We start from the raw sequence: 18,663 nt of genomic DNA on the forward strand, positions 1-18,663 counted from the left end.
GCTAGAATAGAGAGTTAGTAGATCATTCATTTCTATATATCCCATATCTTTTGGGAATGACACTTGACCATAGAATAATTACTACAAAACCAGACAAGGTGATGTTTCAGCTTTACTTGTTCATTTTAGGCTTACAAAGAAAATGCCTGTATACAACATCAATCTTTTTGACAGAAAATTGACTGATCACACTAAGGTTTTTACATATTTTGTGACTAGCATAGCTCTATAATATGCCTGAATAAAAAGCATTACTAACATCATAGGCAATATTCATTCTGAGACTAACTTCACATTGCCAATGACGTTATTTTGGCTTCTTTTGCTGCATAGTGACGCGTCTTGCAACTCTTGGGTTTTTTAACTTTGCATTCTCTTCCATGTATTTTTCCCAACTATTTTTATTGGTTGTCCCAATCACACAACAGGCAAGACGTGCGCCCGCATTTCCATTTTCCAAACTAGCCCGGTTATCGCCTTTTCCAAGATCGTCAGCCATCTTGTGTACAACTATTGATCTTCCAATTATAGACACTCGACCGAACATTTTCGCTCCAAGATTCATGAGGTACTGCTGGATCTTGCCATTACGGACACGGAAATTACCGAAATCCCCCGGATGGTTTGGATGGTCGACAGAAAATGGATTGTAATGTCCTCCTGCAGAATCACAGCCATTACTGATATCACCAAAGTCGTGGATGTGAATTGCTCTTACAGACTGATTGACATCCTGAGGAAAACCTTCTATGGAGAATACTGCTTCCAGCTCCCCATTTGGATAGACCTGTTTGAACAAGACCTGTCCCGTGATTTTGATTTCATCATCACCTAATTTTGGGCTTGGTTGTAGTTTACAGGTGGCGTATATAGCTTTATCTTCTTTGTTTGGAACTCCATTGTAGATGGCATCATATATTTCATCGACCTTCTGTAAAATAGTTGTTATCTCAGACTGGCATGTCTGCCCCTCTTCTGCTGTGGCTCCAAAAGAAATACTGATAGCTAAGATGACTGCCAGGAGCATCATATTGAGACTATATCTAAAAAAAGAAAAAAAGATTTAGAATTAGCTTGTGTGATACTGTATATATTGAACTGTATGACCTTGCCAGACGCAGCATTTAAATTCCATGTTTGAACAAAACCTGTCCTGCTTTACTTATATTACAGTAGAATGGAACCTAAATCAGTAAAATCTCATATATACATATAAGCTGTACTATCCCTTTAACATATACTAAAATTGTGTGAACAAATATGTGATGGTATATAATAAACAGTATAAAATGACTTTCCATGAATAAATCAATATTCAAAAATGAACAAATACTGTATGGTCCATATAACATGTAAAAAATCTGTGGTGAAACTTTTTAAAGTGAACCTTGTGAACTTCAGTGCTCCACCACCATAATAACACACCACCTCCTTACCAGATGGGATGACCTCCAGAGAATGAGGCTAAAAGCACTTGTGTATAAGAATATACCCTAGGGATGCCAAACGACCATTTAAATAGCCAACAGTGATCAGCTCCAACTATCAGAGAAGTAGCCAGCATAGGAATCTTAACACTTTTCAAAGGTGATGCTACCAGCGTTCTGCACCGATTACTGTAACATAAAGCAGGAAAACAGAAGAACTATAATCATAATCCTTTATTAAAATTCCCACTTTATTAAAACAGATACTCACAAACATATTGTAGTAAAAGCATGTACTGTAAACACAGAAGCACACCGATTATTGCTGTTTCCTGAAGATGTCTGCTGTGACAAAACGCATCCGACAGAGCCTGGTAGTGACGTCATCACACATGCATGCTTTAACATGATAGCGTCATTTAAAAGTTAGTTTTCAATATTTTTAAATCTACAGATTTCTTTAAATTACTACCTGATTATCCTGCCCTGAAGGACCTTGTTCAGACACTTTCTATTATAGGGCATAAACTGTGTTCCGATTGTGCTCCTGCATCATCACCCAGTGACCTTTGAATATAATGGAGGTTACAAGTGACCGTCCTGACACATATTGTGCAGGTATAATGTTATGTTTAGGAAGTCTGACCTGAGTAATGATGTGCGGCCCATGCCGGTACAGAAATAGAAATAAAATGGCTGAAAAAAGAACGCAGGAGATCAACAGGTTTTAAAAAGATGAAAACATTCTTTTATGATACATGGTGCTGTAACACAGGGTTTCTCAACCTTTTTTCAGTCAAGGCACCCTTTATTAACTATGGACAGTCTCGAGGCACCCCATTTTAAAATGTAAAAACTATTCTAATAGTTTTACATAATGCAGCAACATCCACATAAGTTGAACACTCAACATTAGATGCGATTTATTCTTCCAAAGCAAATACACTTTTGCAAACTGGTACTGACTAGTATTCCAGTGTTTCTCTTTTCTCTCAGTTTTTTCCCCATCACTCAGCGGATGTGACCCCAACGCTGATGGAGAGGGGCAGGGGAGGATCAAACAAGGATGCTATTCAGGTGACTGCCATCCTCCATATCAACTGATGATGCCATTGGTCTTTAGGATGTCAGCAGCTAAAAGGTTGTGATGGTGTACAATGAAAACCTGTGGTTTTGTGTAACTAAAAGGCAGGCATCATCCACACGCCAGCTTGTATACAATTTTTGGGCAATTTTTAGGCATTTTGCCAAGGCACCCTTGAAGAAACCTCAAGCCAAAAGGCTGCTTTAACATTAAAATTCTAACTGGCCAAGATTTTGTATCTACTTTAGGAGTATATAGTGTCTATTGCCCTCTGTGGGGTCAACTTCAGAAAAGGTAGCTTTAGGCTGCTTCCAGGGCTGTTTAGTTGGAGGGCTTTAGCTCCACTATCAGTGACATCACTGGCTTCAAAGCAGCATAAGGCTTTTTTTTTCCCTAAAGTTGGCTCATTTTCATATGCATATTTCATATGGTCAGGAATGTGCAAACCCCCTCCTGGGCAAGAGGGGCATAGTGATGAAAATGCCACCGCAGCCTTGCCTATGTAAGTACAAAAGTACATGTACCCCTATATATATAAAAAAGGCCCTAGTATCATTGGCCCTTCTAGGCAAGCAGACATATGTTCAAAGGCCAGGCCGTGTATTATACCGCGTACACACAGTTGGACCTTCCGACGGGAAATGTTCGATGTGAGCTTGTTGTCGGAAAGTCAGACCTTGTGTATGCTCCATCGAACATTTGCTGCTGGAATTTCCGGCACAAATGTTTGAGAGCAGGTTCTCAAATTTTCCGCCAACTTCACTTGTTGTTGGAAAGTTTGATCGTGTGTACACAAGTCCATCACACAAAAGTTCACGCATGCTCGGAATCAAGCAGAAGGATCCACACTGGCTATTGACCTTCCTTTTTCTCGGCTCGTCGTACGTCTTGTACATCACGTTCGGAATTTCCGACAACATTTGTGTGACCTTGTGTATGCAAGACAAGTTTGAGCCAACATCCTTCGGAAAAAAAATCCACGGTTTTGTTGTCGGAATGTCCGATCGTGTGTACGTGGCATTAGAGTTACAAAAAATTTGATCTGGTAAATTCCCACATTAGTTTGCCAGGACAGTGAACCTCAAACATGTTAGGTTTGCCTCAAACCCTTGCTTGCAGGAAACAAAATTCCTAATCGCTTAAAGCGGAGTTCCACACAAAAATGGAACTTCCGCTTTTCGGAACCCTCCCCCCCTCCGGTGTCACATTTGGCACCTTTCAGGGGGGAGGGGGGTGCAGATACCTGTCAAAGACAGGTATTTGCACCCACTTCCGGCATAGACTTCCATGGGAGTCTATGACTCTTCCCGTCCCCACCGCGCTGTCTGCTGGGAACACACAGCTCCCAGCTGAGAGCGGGGACCACTAGGGACGCGCAGCGCGACTCGCGCATGCGCAGTAGGGAACCGGGAAGTGAAGCCGCAACGCTTCACTTCCTGATTCCCTCACCTAGGATGGCGGCGGCAGCTGCCGAGAACCGAGTGGGTTCTCGGCGTCCCCTGCCGACATCGCTGGACCCCGGGACAGGTAAGTGGCCATGTATTAAAAGTCAGCAGCTGCAGTATTTGTAGCTTCTGGCTTTTAATATTTTTTTTTTTTTGGCGGTGTGGGTGAACCCCCGCTTTAAATACAGTAGAAGCTGTGGAACTCTGTGTATTAATTGACTTTACTTTACCTGACCAGATTCGATTACATCACCCCCCTTTTCCTGACCAGCTGAAAAATAATTCCAGGCTGTATTTGGGCACAGATACACAGACACAGACATCCAAAAAAAAAAAGTTGATTTTTACAGAGTTTCACAGCTGCTGTGTGTGCATTGCTAGAGAGCTGGCATGATGACAAAGGGTGCAATAAATAGCTTATACTCCCTGCACAGGTAATGTTAGATGGGACAGTAAGAGGAATTGCAAAGGTCACTTTAAATACAATCTTGGAGGCTGCCATTGAGTTCTTACTCTGCAAATGCTTATTGCTTGGCTGTCATGTTGTCCATCTATTCATAATATGTCAAGTGTCTAAACCAGAACAAAGACTTAGTTAGATAAGGACTTCAGACCTCTTTCTACATTTCCTGTTCTGAGCACTTGTTCTGGATCAGTCATTCAGAAAATCTTGAAGTGAGATACAGCTAGGTTTTACATGCCAAGTTTTTCTGTCTTCTTAGAATGTACCCTTAATGGAAGACTAAAGGCAATATTTGTGATGGAACAAGGCCATAGCTGAATATGAAATAGAGTCATTTTCACTACATCCATTCAACATCTTTATCCTGTATTTAAAATGTCACAAGGATCTGGAATTCCATGGAAAAAACGGAGAATGGATCTGTAGTCTCTGATTAGCAAGAGCATAACTTGGAAGACAGCCTCTAATTCTGGGATAATTACAGATCTTTACACCTCGAGATAGACCTTGCCTTTTTAAATGACTTATTGCTACATAAAAAGAAAGTACCTTACAAGTCTAAATGAATGCTGTAGTTCATTATGAAAAGACCAGTCCAAGCACAACATTATAGCTGGAAATAATGTTTTATGAAAGGCTATTTACCTGTATCTGCTCTTATTGTTTTGAATGCATGATATTTGGCAGTACAACTCAGAGGGAATTACAGGTTTTGGCCTAAAATAGTTCCAGAAGCCTTTCAGTGATGCAGATTTTAAGATTTGAGAAATGTGGCTTAGCTATTGCATACAGTGTAGTATACTCATTGGTGTTTATTTACTAAAACTGGAGAGTGCAAAATCTGGTGCAGCTGTGCATGGTAGCCAATCAGCTTCTAACTTCAGCTTTCTCAATCAAGCTTTGGCAAAAAAACATGGAAGCTCATTTGTTTCTTTGCAGAGCTGCACTAGATTTTGCCCTTCCTCCAATTTTAGTAAATCGACCCCATGGCGTAATTATTTTCAGCTGAGTTAAAGGGTTGAACTTCCACTCTTTTGCTTCCTTCCCCTGCCACCGGGCCAGTAGGAGAGAAGAGCGGAGCCTCGCGCATGTGCAGTAGGGTTCCTGGCGTGAAGTTGTAAGGCTACACTGCCGGGTTCCCTTACCCGCAATGTTGGCAACAGCACCCGACAGCTGATGGAAACATGAGCTGCGGTGCCGACATCACTGGACACCAGGACAAGTAAGTGTTGTTGTATGTGTAGCTGCTGGCTTTTAGTTTTGCAGCGGAGGGCGGACCTCTGCTTTAATTCTATTCTGGGAGCACGCAGAAGTGTAGGTTTTTGGTAAACCCAAAGTCCCCCAGCAGCATCAGAAAACAGTAGTTTTGGTTGCAATACTCATCTCCTCTGCAGTGCTGTCCCTTGCAGTAATTCCTCTCTGCCACTAGATGTCCTCAGTTTTCCAGGTTGCATGACAACTATCATAAGTAAAATAAAAAGACTGAGGACGTATTGTGAGTGCATAAGTATACAAAAAAACAGTGCAAATTACACATGGGGGGCCTCCGAGGATCGGGGTAGTACTGGGGGCGAAGAGAGTTTACCTGGAATTGAGCAAGGGGCAATATGGGGTGTGATATTATGCTGCCGCTCAAAACTATGGCAATTAAGCTGGCCATACATGGATCGTTTTTTTTTTGATCAGCAAGCTGGCTGATCATAAAGAAAAAAAATTCCCCCATCCACACATTCCCTCTGGATGAAAGAATCCTCCCTACTGCACTATTGTATTCTGACAGCAGGGACTCCCCCACCATCAGAATACACTGTATAGCACTGCAACCACTTGTCTGTAGCACTGATCGAAGCTAAATTTTATAAAAAGCCTGTTCAAGAGCAGTCTGTCCTGTTGAACCAGACGAATTTCAATCCATCTATGGCCAGCTTTGGCAGACAGATAAATTATTGATTCTATGAGAGAACCCTCTAGGTTAGGCCTACTTGTTCAGTTTTAATTTATTACTACCAAATTTTGTAACCACATGATGAAGAGATTAGAGCCACTTTTAGGATTTAAATGCCATCTATGTCATGGGTATTGTAGTATTAAGCCTTCAGTACTGTTTTTAGTTTTCCTTTTAGGTCCACCCAAGGAAGTGAGACTATAACTTATTTTGTCTTGATTTGTCATTGAGCACTTACTTTTCCATGTTTTTAAAAGTGCATCCCTAAGCCCCAGCTTCCCCAAATTTAAGTGCACATCACATAAAGTTATGCTTCTGCAAAGAGGATGGGAACCGCTGTCAAAGCCTGGAGGAGGGGCATGGGAGTGGCTTGGAATGCAGTTCTTGGGAGCTGTATGATATGGAGGGTCAGTAGTGGTTCTGCCCTGGAACACACTCATTAGGGTGGTTACGTTGGGGTTCCAGGGGAACCCAGCATGGCAGTGTAGCCACCTTATAGAAGGAAAGCATAGGCACATAGATTGACGTGGGTGTGTTTTCAGAAATGACAGTCTGCACAGCAGAGGACAGCAAGCCAATAAGTAAATGAGGTATCCTGCTAGATACAGTATATATTTTTACACAAGGGTTTAATAACATTTAAAGTGATTGTAAACCTCAGACATGAAATTTAAACAAAGCACATCTTTTTATAGTGTTTACTTGCCTCTCTCCAAAGCACTAAGCCCTGGTTCACACTACCACGACTTGTCATGTGACTTGAGAGTTCAAAGTCGCATGACAAGTCCCGCCCTATTATCTTCAATGGAACCGTTCTAATAGGAGCGACTTGAGTCACTCCGATTTAGAAAAAGCTTCCTGCACTACTTTTGATGCAACTTCAATATGACCTGCATTGACTTCTGTTAAAGAAGTCGTATGCAAGCCGCGATGAAGTTGCGCCGGCATGTCGGATTCAAAGTTGCGCAACTTTGAAGTTGCAGCAGTGTAAACCCGGCCTGTGTCATTTCTCTGTGCTGTCTCATTCCTCTGACATCTGTAGGAGTTACCTCTGACAAGTTTTCTTGACACCAAGAGATAAAATGGTGACAGGGGAGGGATCTTCAGCTGATTTACAGCCTCAGCTCTGTTCCTGTGTGCTGTGTGAAGAGGGGTGTGTCCCTTCCCTCCAATCAGCTCTCAGAGCTCATATATAGTGTGTAACTGCAGCTCCCCACCCCCCTGTTTTGTGAGTCTGTAAAAAAATCCTTTTCATCTATGAGTTTTACAAGGATGTTCAGGACAAATGGCTGCAAACAAAAAGGTACAACTTACAGTATCTCACAAAAGTGAGTACATCCCTCACATTTTTGTAAATATTTTATTATATCTTTTCATGTGACAACACTGAAGAAATGACACTTTGCTACAATGTAAAGTAGTGAGTGTACAGCTTGTATAACAGTGTAAATTTGCTGTCCCTTCAAAATAACTCAACACACAGCCAATAATGTCTAAACTGCTGGCAACAAATATAGTACACCCCTAATTGAAAATGTCCAAATTGGGCCCAAAGTGTCAATATTTTGTGTGGCCACCATTATTTTCCAGCCTTAACCGTCCTGGTCATGGAGTTCACCAGAGCTTCACAGGTTGCCATTGGAGTCCTCTTCCACTCCTCCATGACCACATCACAGAGCTGATGGATGTTAGAGACCTTGCACTCCTCCACCTTCCATTTGAGGATGCCCCACAGATGCTCAATAGGGTTTAGATCTGGAGACATGCTTGGCCAGTCCTTCACCTTTACCCTCAGCTTCTTTAGGAAGGCAGTGGTCTTCTTGGAGGTGTGTTTGGGGTCGTTATCATGTTGGAATACTGCCCTGCGGCCTCAGAAGGGAGGGGGATCATGCTCTGCTTCCGTAAATCACAGTACACGTTGGCATCCAGTGTCGGCAGCACTCATTCAGCCCCACACCATGACACCCCCACCACCATGCTTGACCGTATGCAGGACACACTTGTCTTTGAACTCCTCACCTGGTTGCCACCACACACGCTTGACATCATCTGAACCAAATAAGTTTATCTTGGTCTCATCAGACCACAGGACATAGTTACAGTAATCCATGTCCTTAGTCTGCTTGTCTTCAGCAAACTGTTTGCGGGCTTTCTTGTGCATCATCTTTAGAAGAGGCTTCCTTCTGGGATGACAGACATGCAGACCAATTTGATGCAGCGTGCAGCGTATGGTCTAAACACTGACAGGCTGCCCCCACCCCTTCAACCTCTGCAGCAATGCTGGCAGCATTCATACATCTATTTCCCAAAGACAACCTCTGGATATGACGCTGAGCATGTGCACTCAACTTCTTTGGTCGACCATGGCGGGGCATGTTCTGAGTGGAACCTGTCCTGTTAAACCGCTGTATGGTCTTGGCCACTGTGCTGCAGCTCAGTTTCAGGGTCTTGGCAGTCTTCTTATAGCCTAGGCAAGTGATGGCGAACCTTGGCATGCCAGATGATTTGGAAGTACATTTCCCATGATGCTCAACTACACTGCAGAGTGCATGAGCATCATGGGAAATGTAGTTCCAAAACATCTGGGGTGCCAAGGTTTGCCATCACTGGCCTAGGCCATCTTTGTGTAGAGCAACAATTCTTTTTTTCAGATCCTCAGAGAGTTTTTTGCCATGAGGTGCCATGTTGAACTTCCAGTGACCAGTATGAGAGAGTGAGAGTGATAACACCAAACTTAACACACCTGCTCCCCATTCACACCTGAGACCTTGTAACACTAACGAGTCACATGACACCGGGGAGGGAAAATTGGGCCCAATTTGGACATTTTCACTTAGGGGTGTACTCACTTTTGTTGCCAGCGGTTTAGACATTAATGGCTGTGTGTTGAGTTATTTCGAGGAGACAGAAAATTTACACTGTTATACAAGCTGTACACTCACTACTTTACATTGTAGCAAAGTGTCATCTCTTTAGTGTTGTCACATGAAAAGATATAATAAAATATTTACAAAAATGTTTGGGGTGTACTTACTTTTGTGAAATACTGTATGTAGGAGGATTTGTTTCATCTCTGTGTATCACCTGAGGCCAGTCACTTCACTGGATATATGTAAGGGTTTACAACCACTTTAAATGTAATCTTCAGGTACAGGAAAAAATACCCTTTTTGTGACCTCCACCAGTACAAGGGTTATATGCTCGTTTTTGCCTTTGGATAGAGAAGTAAACCATGATACTCACTTTATTCCTCGCTCCTGCAGGCTCCCCCAGTTTGTGCGGCAGGTCACCTATATGATGCTGAGGGACCACCCGCAGCCCAGAAGACAAGAGGAATGATGGGTAAGTAATGCACCATTGTTCTCTACCCCTAGAGATAACTAGCGTTCAACCCTTGCTATGCATGGGAGGGGTCAGCACTGAAACTTTTTTCTCTATTCCAGAGTTGAACTTTCCTCTCTTCCTGTTCTGTCTGAAACCTATCACCTGGACAGGAAGTGAAGAGAAAATCTCCCTCCTTGGAACACACATAGCAATAGAATCCTAACTATGGTTCTCAACATTTTTTACTCTACTAGAAAATGTGTATTTATTGCTGTGTCCCCACCGTACACATTTCTCCTCACTTCCTGTTTAGCCTGGCACCATCTCTCACACAGATAAAAATAAAATGGTAACAAAGGTTCTGATCTTTCCTTACTATCCAAAACCAAAACATTTTTTTGGCTGGTGTTACGTCTTAACAAAGGGAGGAGAAGAGTTGTTACATAGTTTACACACCACAGTAAATAACCATTTGTAGAAACTTGTCTGTGCTTTTGTTTGGAAAAAAAAAAAAAAGGACAGCAACTGAAAATGGGAATTTTTTAGAAGCAAAAAAAAAAAAAAAAAAAAGGGAAGTGTAGTATAAGGGAAGCTGTTACTGTATATTGGTAAAAAGTGTATTTAAACCTCTTCAGAGGTGGAGTTACCCTTTAAATCTAGTGGACTGTTATGTATTAGTTTATTTGATGGAAAGCTGAGTGCCAGGAAATATGGAGGAGCCAGGTTAACTTGGCAGGGTTCATCCACAAATATTGACTCAATAGGGAATAGTGGGAACCGTTGTTTCTGATCTGAATAAATTAAAAGGATAGTTACTTTCAGCGGTATACAAAGATTTATTTTTATCGCTAGATAAATAGAAGCAGTGATAACACAGACAGTAGGTCAGATTATCTAAATATTAATATATACGCAGATGAGTTTTTTTTTTATTCACGGAATACATTCATGTGCCAAGTGTCCTGAACAAATTCAAGCGTGATGCACTTCTAAAAAGCGCAGAAGCAAAACAAGTACACGGTGGACCCTATATTGACAAATTAGGTTTTGGCTCTATTATTTTACTACAGTTTTGAACCTAACGGAAGTGTCTGATTTATTTCTGCAAGGAGCTTAATTTTGCTCCTTTATGAAAAAACTTTTTATAAAAGTTGTGCTTTATTCATACACAAATTCTGATCTTCATATAATAACGCCAACAATTATAGAGAGAGCTTTGAGGAAACTGGCTAGTGCGGTTTTCTAAATTGTCCTGGTTTATTAACTAGGAATGTTTGTTTTCATATGGAGACTTTCAGGCTTGATCTAACCACCTGCTGGTGCCTTTGTGCAGCCGACGCTGTCACAGACACAATTACTTTGATAAATGGTAATGTCAAGAAATCCAGAAAAGTGGAGGAAGGGGAGATTGGCCAATTGTAGACATTGATGTCGGGGGAATAGTAGTGATTTTGATTGGTATTCTACCTGTCCTATCGATTGTTTTCCCAAGTTGGTCCACAGCATATGCATACCTCTCAACTTTTTGAGATGGGAACGAGGGATACCTATTAGCAAAAACGTGTAGGCATAGGACACACCCCTTGCCATGCCCCTTAACCACTTCCTGCCCGCAGGCTGTCATATGACGTCCTGGATTTTGAGTGGCGATATCTGAATGATGCCTGCGATTCTTTGTCATGTAAAAACAATCATAGTGACTGTTCGGCCGCTTGATTGTTTTTACAGGTGGTGTGAGGGGACATCCCCCTCCTCCTGCCGCCTTCCAGTGCTTGCACGGGCGAGCTGGAGAAGGAATTGGCTGACGCCCGGCATTTACCATAGAGCTGAACACAGACCAGATGGTCCCCAGCCATCTTTATGAACTTCAGAGGCCGGGCACGACTTCATGATGTCACGTCCGGCCTCGGCAGATGTAAACACTGTCGTTTTTTTTACCAGGAAAGGCTGAGATTGCTTTTTTTTTTTTTTTTTTTTTTGATCTCAGGCTTTCCAACCTAGAGAAGAGATGTGGGGTCTGATAGACGCCGGATTCCTCTGTAAAGAGGACCGGTCATGCCCTATACCTATTATAAGGGATGTTTAATTTCTACGTACGTTATGCCCGCATATGTAAACGGCATTCAAACCACACATGTGAGGTATTGTTGCAAATATTAGAGCGAGAGCAACAATTCTAGTCCAAGACCTCCTCTGTAACTTTTTTTTTTGATCTCAGGCTTTCCAGCCTAAAGAGATGTGGGGTCTTATAGACCCCAGATTCCTCTGTAAAGAGGACCGGTCATGCCCTATTCCTATTATAAGGGATGTTTACTATTCCTGTAATAGGAATAAAAGTGATTTAAAAAAAAAAATTAATTAAGGGAAAGTGTAAAAGAAAAAAAAAAAAAAACTTTTTTTTTTTTCCTTTTTAAAGTGCCCCCATCCCCGCAAGCATGCAAAAGAAAACGCATACATACGTCATGCCCGCATATGTGAACGCCATTCAAACCACTCATGTGAGGTATCGTTGCAAACATTAGAGCGAGAGCAATAATTCTAGTCCAAGACCTCCTCTATAACTCTAAACAGGTAACCTGTAAAAAAATTTACCACGTCGCCTATAGAGATTTTTAAATACCGAAGTTTGTTGCCATTCCACGAGTGTGCGCAATTTTAAAGTGTGACATATTATGTATCTATTTACTTGGCGTAACATTATCTTTCACATTATACAAAAAAATCATGCTATCTTTACTGTTTTTTTATTAATTAATTTATAAAACTGCGTTTGAAAAATTGCTGCGCAAATACCGTGTGATATAAAAAACGACCACCATTTTATTTTCTAGTGTCTCTGCTAAAAAACATATATAATGTTTGGGGGTTCTGAGTAATTTTCTAGCAAAAAAAAGATAATTTTTACATGTAGGAGAGGAATGCCAAAATTGGCTTGGGCTGGAAGTGGTTAAAGAAGAATTCTTAAAAAAAAAATAATTAAAAGTGCTTTTTTTTTACCACTACTATTCCTTTATACTGGCTTTTGAAATTTACAAATGCAGCAATTTAGAAATTGGATGAAAGGTTTAGCATTGGGAAACACTTTTTTGAAAGATAAAAAGTGCATTTTTATATACAGCTGTATACAGTCAGGTCCATAAATATTGGGGCATCGACACAATTCTAATCTTTTTGACTTTATACACCACCACAATGGATTTGAAATGAAATGATCAAGATGTGCTTTAACTGCAGACTTTCAGCTTTAATTTGAGGGTATTTACATCCAAATCAGGTGAACGGTGTAGGAATTATAATAGTTTGTATATGTGCCTCCCACTTTTAAAGGGACCAAAAGTAATGGGCCAATTGGCTGCTCAGCTGTTCCATGGCCAGGTGTGTGTTATTCCCTCATTATCCCATTTACAAGGAGCAGATAAAAGGTTCAGAGTTCATTTCAAGTGTGCTATTTGCATTTGGAATCTGTTGCTGTCAACTCTCAATATGAGATCCAAAGAGCTGTCACTATCAGTGAAGCAAGCCATCATTAGGCTGAAAAATCAAAACAAACCCATCAGAGAGATAGCAAAAACATTAGGTGTGGCCAAATCAACTATTTGGAACATCCTTAAAAACAAAGAACGCAACGGTGAGCTCAGCAACACCAAAAGACCCAGAAGACCACGGAAAACAACTGTGGTGGATGACCGAAGAATTCTTTCCCTGGTGAAGAAAACACCCTTCACAACAGTTGGCCAGATCAAGAACACTCTCCAGGAGGTAGGTGTATGTGTGTCAAAGTCAACAATCAAGAGAAGACTTCACCAGAGAGATGTAAACCATTGGTGAGCCTCAAAAACAGGAAGGCCAGATTAGAGGTTGCCAAACAACATCTAAAAAAGCCTTCACAGTTCTGGAACAACATCCTATGGACAGAAGAGACCAAGATCAACTTGTACCAGAGTGATGGGAAGAGAAGAGTATGGGGAAGAAAAGGAACTGCTCATGATCCAAAGCATACCACCTCATCAGTGAAGCATAGTGGTGGTAGTGTTATGGCGTGGGCATGTATGGCTGCCAATGGAACTGGTTCTCTTATATTTATTGATGATGTGACTGCTGGCAAAAGCAGCAGGATGAATTCTGAAGTGTTTCGGGCAATATTATCTGCTCATATTCAGCAAAATGCTTCAGAACTCATTGGATGGTACAGTGCAGATGGGCAATGACCCGAAGCATTATGCGAAAGCAACCAAAGAGCTTTTTAAGGGAAAGAAGTGAAATGTTATGCAATGGCCAAGTCAATCACCTGACCTGAATCAGATTGAGCATGCATTTCACTTGCTGAAGACAAAACTGAAGGGAAAATGCCCCAATAACAAGCAGGAACTGAAGACAGTTGCAGTAGAGGCCTGGCAGAGCATCACCAGGGATGAAACCCAGTGTCTGGTGATGTCTATGCGTTCCAGACTTCAGGTTGTAATTGACTGCAAAGGATTTGCAACCAAGTATTAATAAGTGAAAGTTTAATGGATGATTGTTAATCTGTCCCATTACTTTTGGTCCGTTAAAATGTGGAAGGCACATATACAAACTGTTGTAATTCCTACACCGTTCACCTGATTTGGATGTAAATACCCTCAAATTAAAGCTGAAAGTCTGCAGTTAAAGCACATCTTGTTCGTTTCATTTTAAATCCATTGTGGTGGTGTATAGAGCCAAAAAGATTAGAATTGTGTCGAAGAGGGACAGGGGGACTTTGTTCCAAATCAGGGACAGTCTCCCGAAATCAGGGACAGTTTGGAGCTATGCATATGTCCCTTAGGCACAGGGTCCATACCAATAGCGGCTGGTGTTTTTTTTTTGAGTGGGGCGGACTTTCCCCCTGTGGCAACCCCCCCCTCCACTCGCTTGCTTGCTCCTGGGCGCCGGCTCCTGTGTCCTTTCCTCCATCATCACGGCGGCTTCTGCCATGCGTCCCCTCTCTCCTCCTCCTAGGAGCTAGGCTTTCAATAGGATTGACTGTCCCTTCAACCTGAGAGAGACCCCCCTTCTGACCTGCTTCCTGATTGGCTGGGAGGAGGATTAGTGTGAGAATAGAAAATATTAATTTGCTATTGTCACACAACTGGGTGGGCTCGGAGCGCAGTGCTCTGCACCCCGAGCCCACCCTTTTTGAAGCCTATTAGAACCTCTGGCTCTACTCACATGCTTAAAAAAATAACACCCCCACCCCCCACTGGAATCCATGGTCCGGCACCTTGTATGTAGATCAGGGGTCCAGACGCATTGATAGGGGAGCGGCGCCCGTGCACCCCCTATGGATGGGGCCGCTACTGGTCCACACCCTCTCCAGATTACGTTCACTGTCTGGTCTCATCCAGAAGCATAACTAGCTCTTGGTTCACAAGAACTAATTTTTAAAACAAACAGATGACTCATGTAAGCTCCTTAATATTACATTTCTTACTTCATTACATTGCTATGAACACTAGTGAAATTTGAAAATAAATTACAAATGGAAATCAATGGTGTAACTTCTATCCTATGACATATGTATGTCTGCTCTTGGTTCCGTAAAACAATTATGTAATCGGGATTATTATTCAAACATCGCTCACACAGGGTCTTGTACTGCAATGATGACTTCACAAATATACTGTAATAATATCATGAAACCTGTTGCCTTGTCTGGACATACTACTGTCCAATGCTAGAGGAAATGTAGGTCACCACAAGCCTAAACAAGGACATCAGCAATGTGACGAGTCCCCTTGACCTGCCTTTCCCTAATCTTAGTAATATGGGTTTGATAGAAAAACTACCTGCTACAGAACACAACTTTATATTCACCAGCAAAGATTATGTTAACATTTCGATTCCAAATGTGGATCTTCAATATGGCAAGATATTTTGACTGGTGTGGGTCAAAGGTCTTAAGTGAATGATGTTGCTCAAAGGTCTCAAGACAAAGCAGCCTCTTCATGAAAGTAGAACCCCCTTCAACTTAAAAAGTTAAAAAAAAATTAAAACAACTGAATATAAATATTAATGGAAAACACAAATGAAATTTTGATTCCCGCCATTCATCCTAGATTTCACCCCCTGCTGTTTTTTAGGTTCATTTCTCATTTTCCCTCTGCTCTTTTCGTCCATCCATTCTATAACCTCATCTTTCCTATGTTCATTTTCTATAATCCGCTTACTTGTGGCATGATAACTACCCTCAAAAATTATCTTGACAAAGTTATAAACCTGATATGATATCAACATATTTTATATTATGGTCAGTAAAGATACGACATGTCTTGTTCATGCTTAAAAATATTTGGAACACTCAATCCACCTTTTGCATTCCTTATAACGAAAGGTTGTTCTAAACTAAATTGGAAAGAAAGGTAATTTGCAAAATGTATTATATAACAGTTTTGATTTGTTCCACTGTGAATGCTGTTACTAGTGCAGAGACCAGCAGATGAGAACCACTGCTTTATGTTATTCTAGTTAGTTCCAGCATCTGGGATCCTTCAGGTTTCAATGACAGATAAAAAGCTGTTTACCTGTTCTGCAGGGAGTCCAGTGTCTAGTAGCGTAGGTAGTAGTAGGGTGGTAGAGGTCCAGTGTCTAGTAGTGCAGGCAGTAGTAGGGGTCCTGTGTCCAGTGAAGCAAACAGCACAGATTAAAGCAATGTGCGCAGTTAGCTTTGGAGTGTAGTTAGACTGGAATGTTTTGTAACACAAGGCTGGGTGGGATTACACATTGGGATACACATTCCAGTGAGCCTGTATTTTTTTGGATGAAGTTCTTTATAATTTAGTTACATAAACTCTGCCCAACCAATCTGTGCTAGAACTGAATTATGTAACGTCCAAAGTTTTTTCCTGGCAACAACAGCAACAGCAAAATAAGAAACACAGAAAAGAAAAAAAAAAAAAAAATGTAGGTAATACATATGATACAATTATTGATTCAATCACTATATTTTGAGTTTTTTATTTTGAATAATGATTCCATTTTATTTTGTGTAATCATTTAACATGAGTTGATACATACCCCCTAACTTTAGAACATGAGAAAGAGTGATCCTTAAACCATTAGAATGTTCTAATTCCCAGTTTTGCCTTTTGACATTCTTATTTATGGTATCAAAGAAGGTTTTGGCAAAAGATGTGGTAGTCTTTCAACACACAAATAAATGATAAGATGGATGCAATTGTTAAATACTAATTTGAAAGCCCATGGGTTGGTCCTTGCTGGTCCTCTGATAGACCAACCACACAGATGGGCCATAATGTGCTGAAAGTTGCCATGGTTTCATTCCCTGGGTTGTAAGCTCCAGGAGCAGGGCCCTCCTATTCCTTCTGTATTAAACTATGAATTACTATTGTAATTGTACTGTCTCCCTTTATATTGTAAAGTTCTACACAAACTGCGGGTGCTATACAAATCCTGTATAGAAATAATAATAATTCCCTGGTGCCCTCCCTGATTCCCATCCCTCATACCCCTACTACTGGCTTTTCATATCTTATTCTTTCTCCTTTTTCAATTTTTTTTTTTAACTTCTTTGCTACTCTACATCACCATGTGTAACCTTCTTTTCCATTGACCTCAAGTCGCGGACCCACATTAATTGGTCCATCAACTAGATTAAGAAAGTGCTGGCCCTACTTCCTGCCCTGGGACTGTTTTCCCCCTACTGGTTCAATTCTCTTGAGCACCGAATAGGCTTTTCCTCTTCACAGCTTGGATTGTTTAAAACTACATATTCATGTACTAACATTATTAATAAGCCTTTTAATGGTTTTGTGTATGTCTTATTTCTTTGGTGATGTACTGCTCAAGCTTAAAGGAGTTGTAAAAGCAGAAGGTTGCATTAAGATAAAAAACCTTCTGTGTGTAGCAGCCTCCCCAGCACCCCCCAATTACTTACCTAAGCCCCATCTCTCTCCAGCGATATCCACGAGTGTCTAAGCCGTCCGGGACACTGCTCCTGATTGGCTGAGACACATTGGCAGCACCATTGGCTCCCACTGCTGTCAGTCAAAGTCAGTCGGCCAATCAGGGAAGAGAGGGGCGGGGCCTGGTGAGGGCTCCGTGTCTGAATGGATACACTGAGCTCTGACTCGGCTCGGGTGCCCCCATAGAGAGCTGCTGGCTGAGGGGATAGGAGGGAGGGGCCAGGAGCAGCAAAGAGGGACCCAAGAAGAGGAGGATCCAGGCTGCTCTGTGTAAAACCAACTACACAGAGGAGGTAAGTATAACATGTTTGTTATTTAAAAAAAAAAAATAGACTTTAGAATCACTTTAAGCCCTGGTTCACATTGGAGCAATTTGGCATGGGATTTGACATGTCAGCATGACATTGCCAGTGGCGTCGCACCGATTCCCAAAAGTAGTTTCTGTACTACTTTTGGAGACTTCGGGGTGCGATTTCCATAGACATCTGTGCAGCAACCTGTACAGATGTCTCTGAAATCGCCCCCGAAGTTGCGACTGAAATGCGGGAATGAAATTGTGCGAGTGATTTTATTCCCGCTGTCAGTGTGAACCTGGGCTAAATGTTTGACACGTTTTTATATTCTGAAACTCTGCAACCCAGTAATAAAATATTTTGAAACAGAACATGGGAAAGAGGGGTACCTTGAAGTTAGAAGAAATGTGGTGCATGCAGGGCTCTGTATTGAAAAAAGGACCTGGCTACATTGTATTGAATGTTGGGCATGGTTTAAAGAGGTACACAATACACACATGCCAAAGACCCACAGATTCACATAAACATTAAGACAAAACATAATTAAAAAAAATGTATATCTGCACATTTCTGTATATATTACATTATTATTATATATGCTTATTACATTATGACTAATGTATTATTATATTACATTATTAATCTAATGTCCAGCTTACCCCTAACGAAGGTTGTCAGACACTATAGCTGGCTTCTGTGTTCTTCACCTATAGCAGCCCCTTTCCCATAAGGCAAACAAACC

The 18,663-nt window shown here is 41.4% G+C and overlaps 1 protein-coding gene across 1 annotated transcript; it reads right to left on the reverse strand.

The window, feature by feature from the left end:
• Positions 1 to 94: 94 nt before the first annotated feature.
• SOD3 (superoxide dismutase 3) lies at positions 95 to 16,420 on the reverse strand. Its single transcript, XM_073609275.1, has 2 exons — positions 16,228 to 16,420; positions 95 to 1,043 (listed from the first exon to the last, which is right to left on the reverse strand). The coding sequence occupies exon 2, from the start codon at positions 1,028 to 1,030 to the stop codon at positions 308 to 310; it is 723 nt and encodes a 240-aa protein (XP_073465376.1). The 5' UTR covers positions 1,031 to 1,043; positions 16,228 to 16,420; the 3' UTR covers positions 95 to 307.
• Positions 16,421 to 18,663: the final 2,243 nt, after the last annotated feature.

This window comes from Aquarana catesbeiana, linkage group LG01, assembly GCF_042186555.1.
Source record: "Aquarana catesbeiana isolate 2022-GZ linkage group LG01, ASM4218655v1, whole genome shotgun sequence".
Classification (NCBI taxonomy): Eukaryota; Metazoa; Chordata; class Amphibia; order Anura; family Ranidae; genus Aquarana; species Aquarana catesbeiana.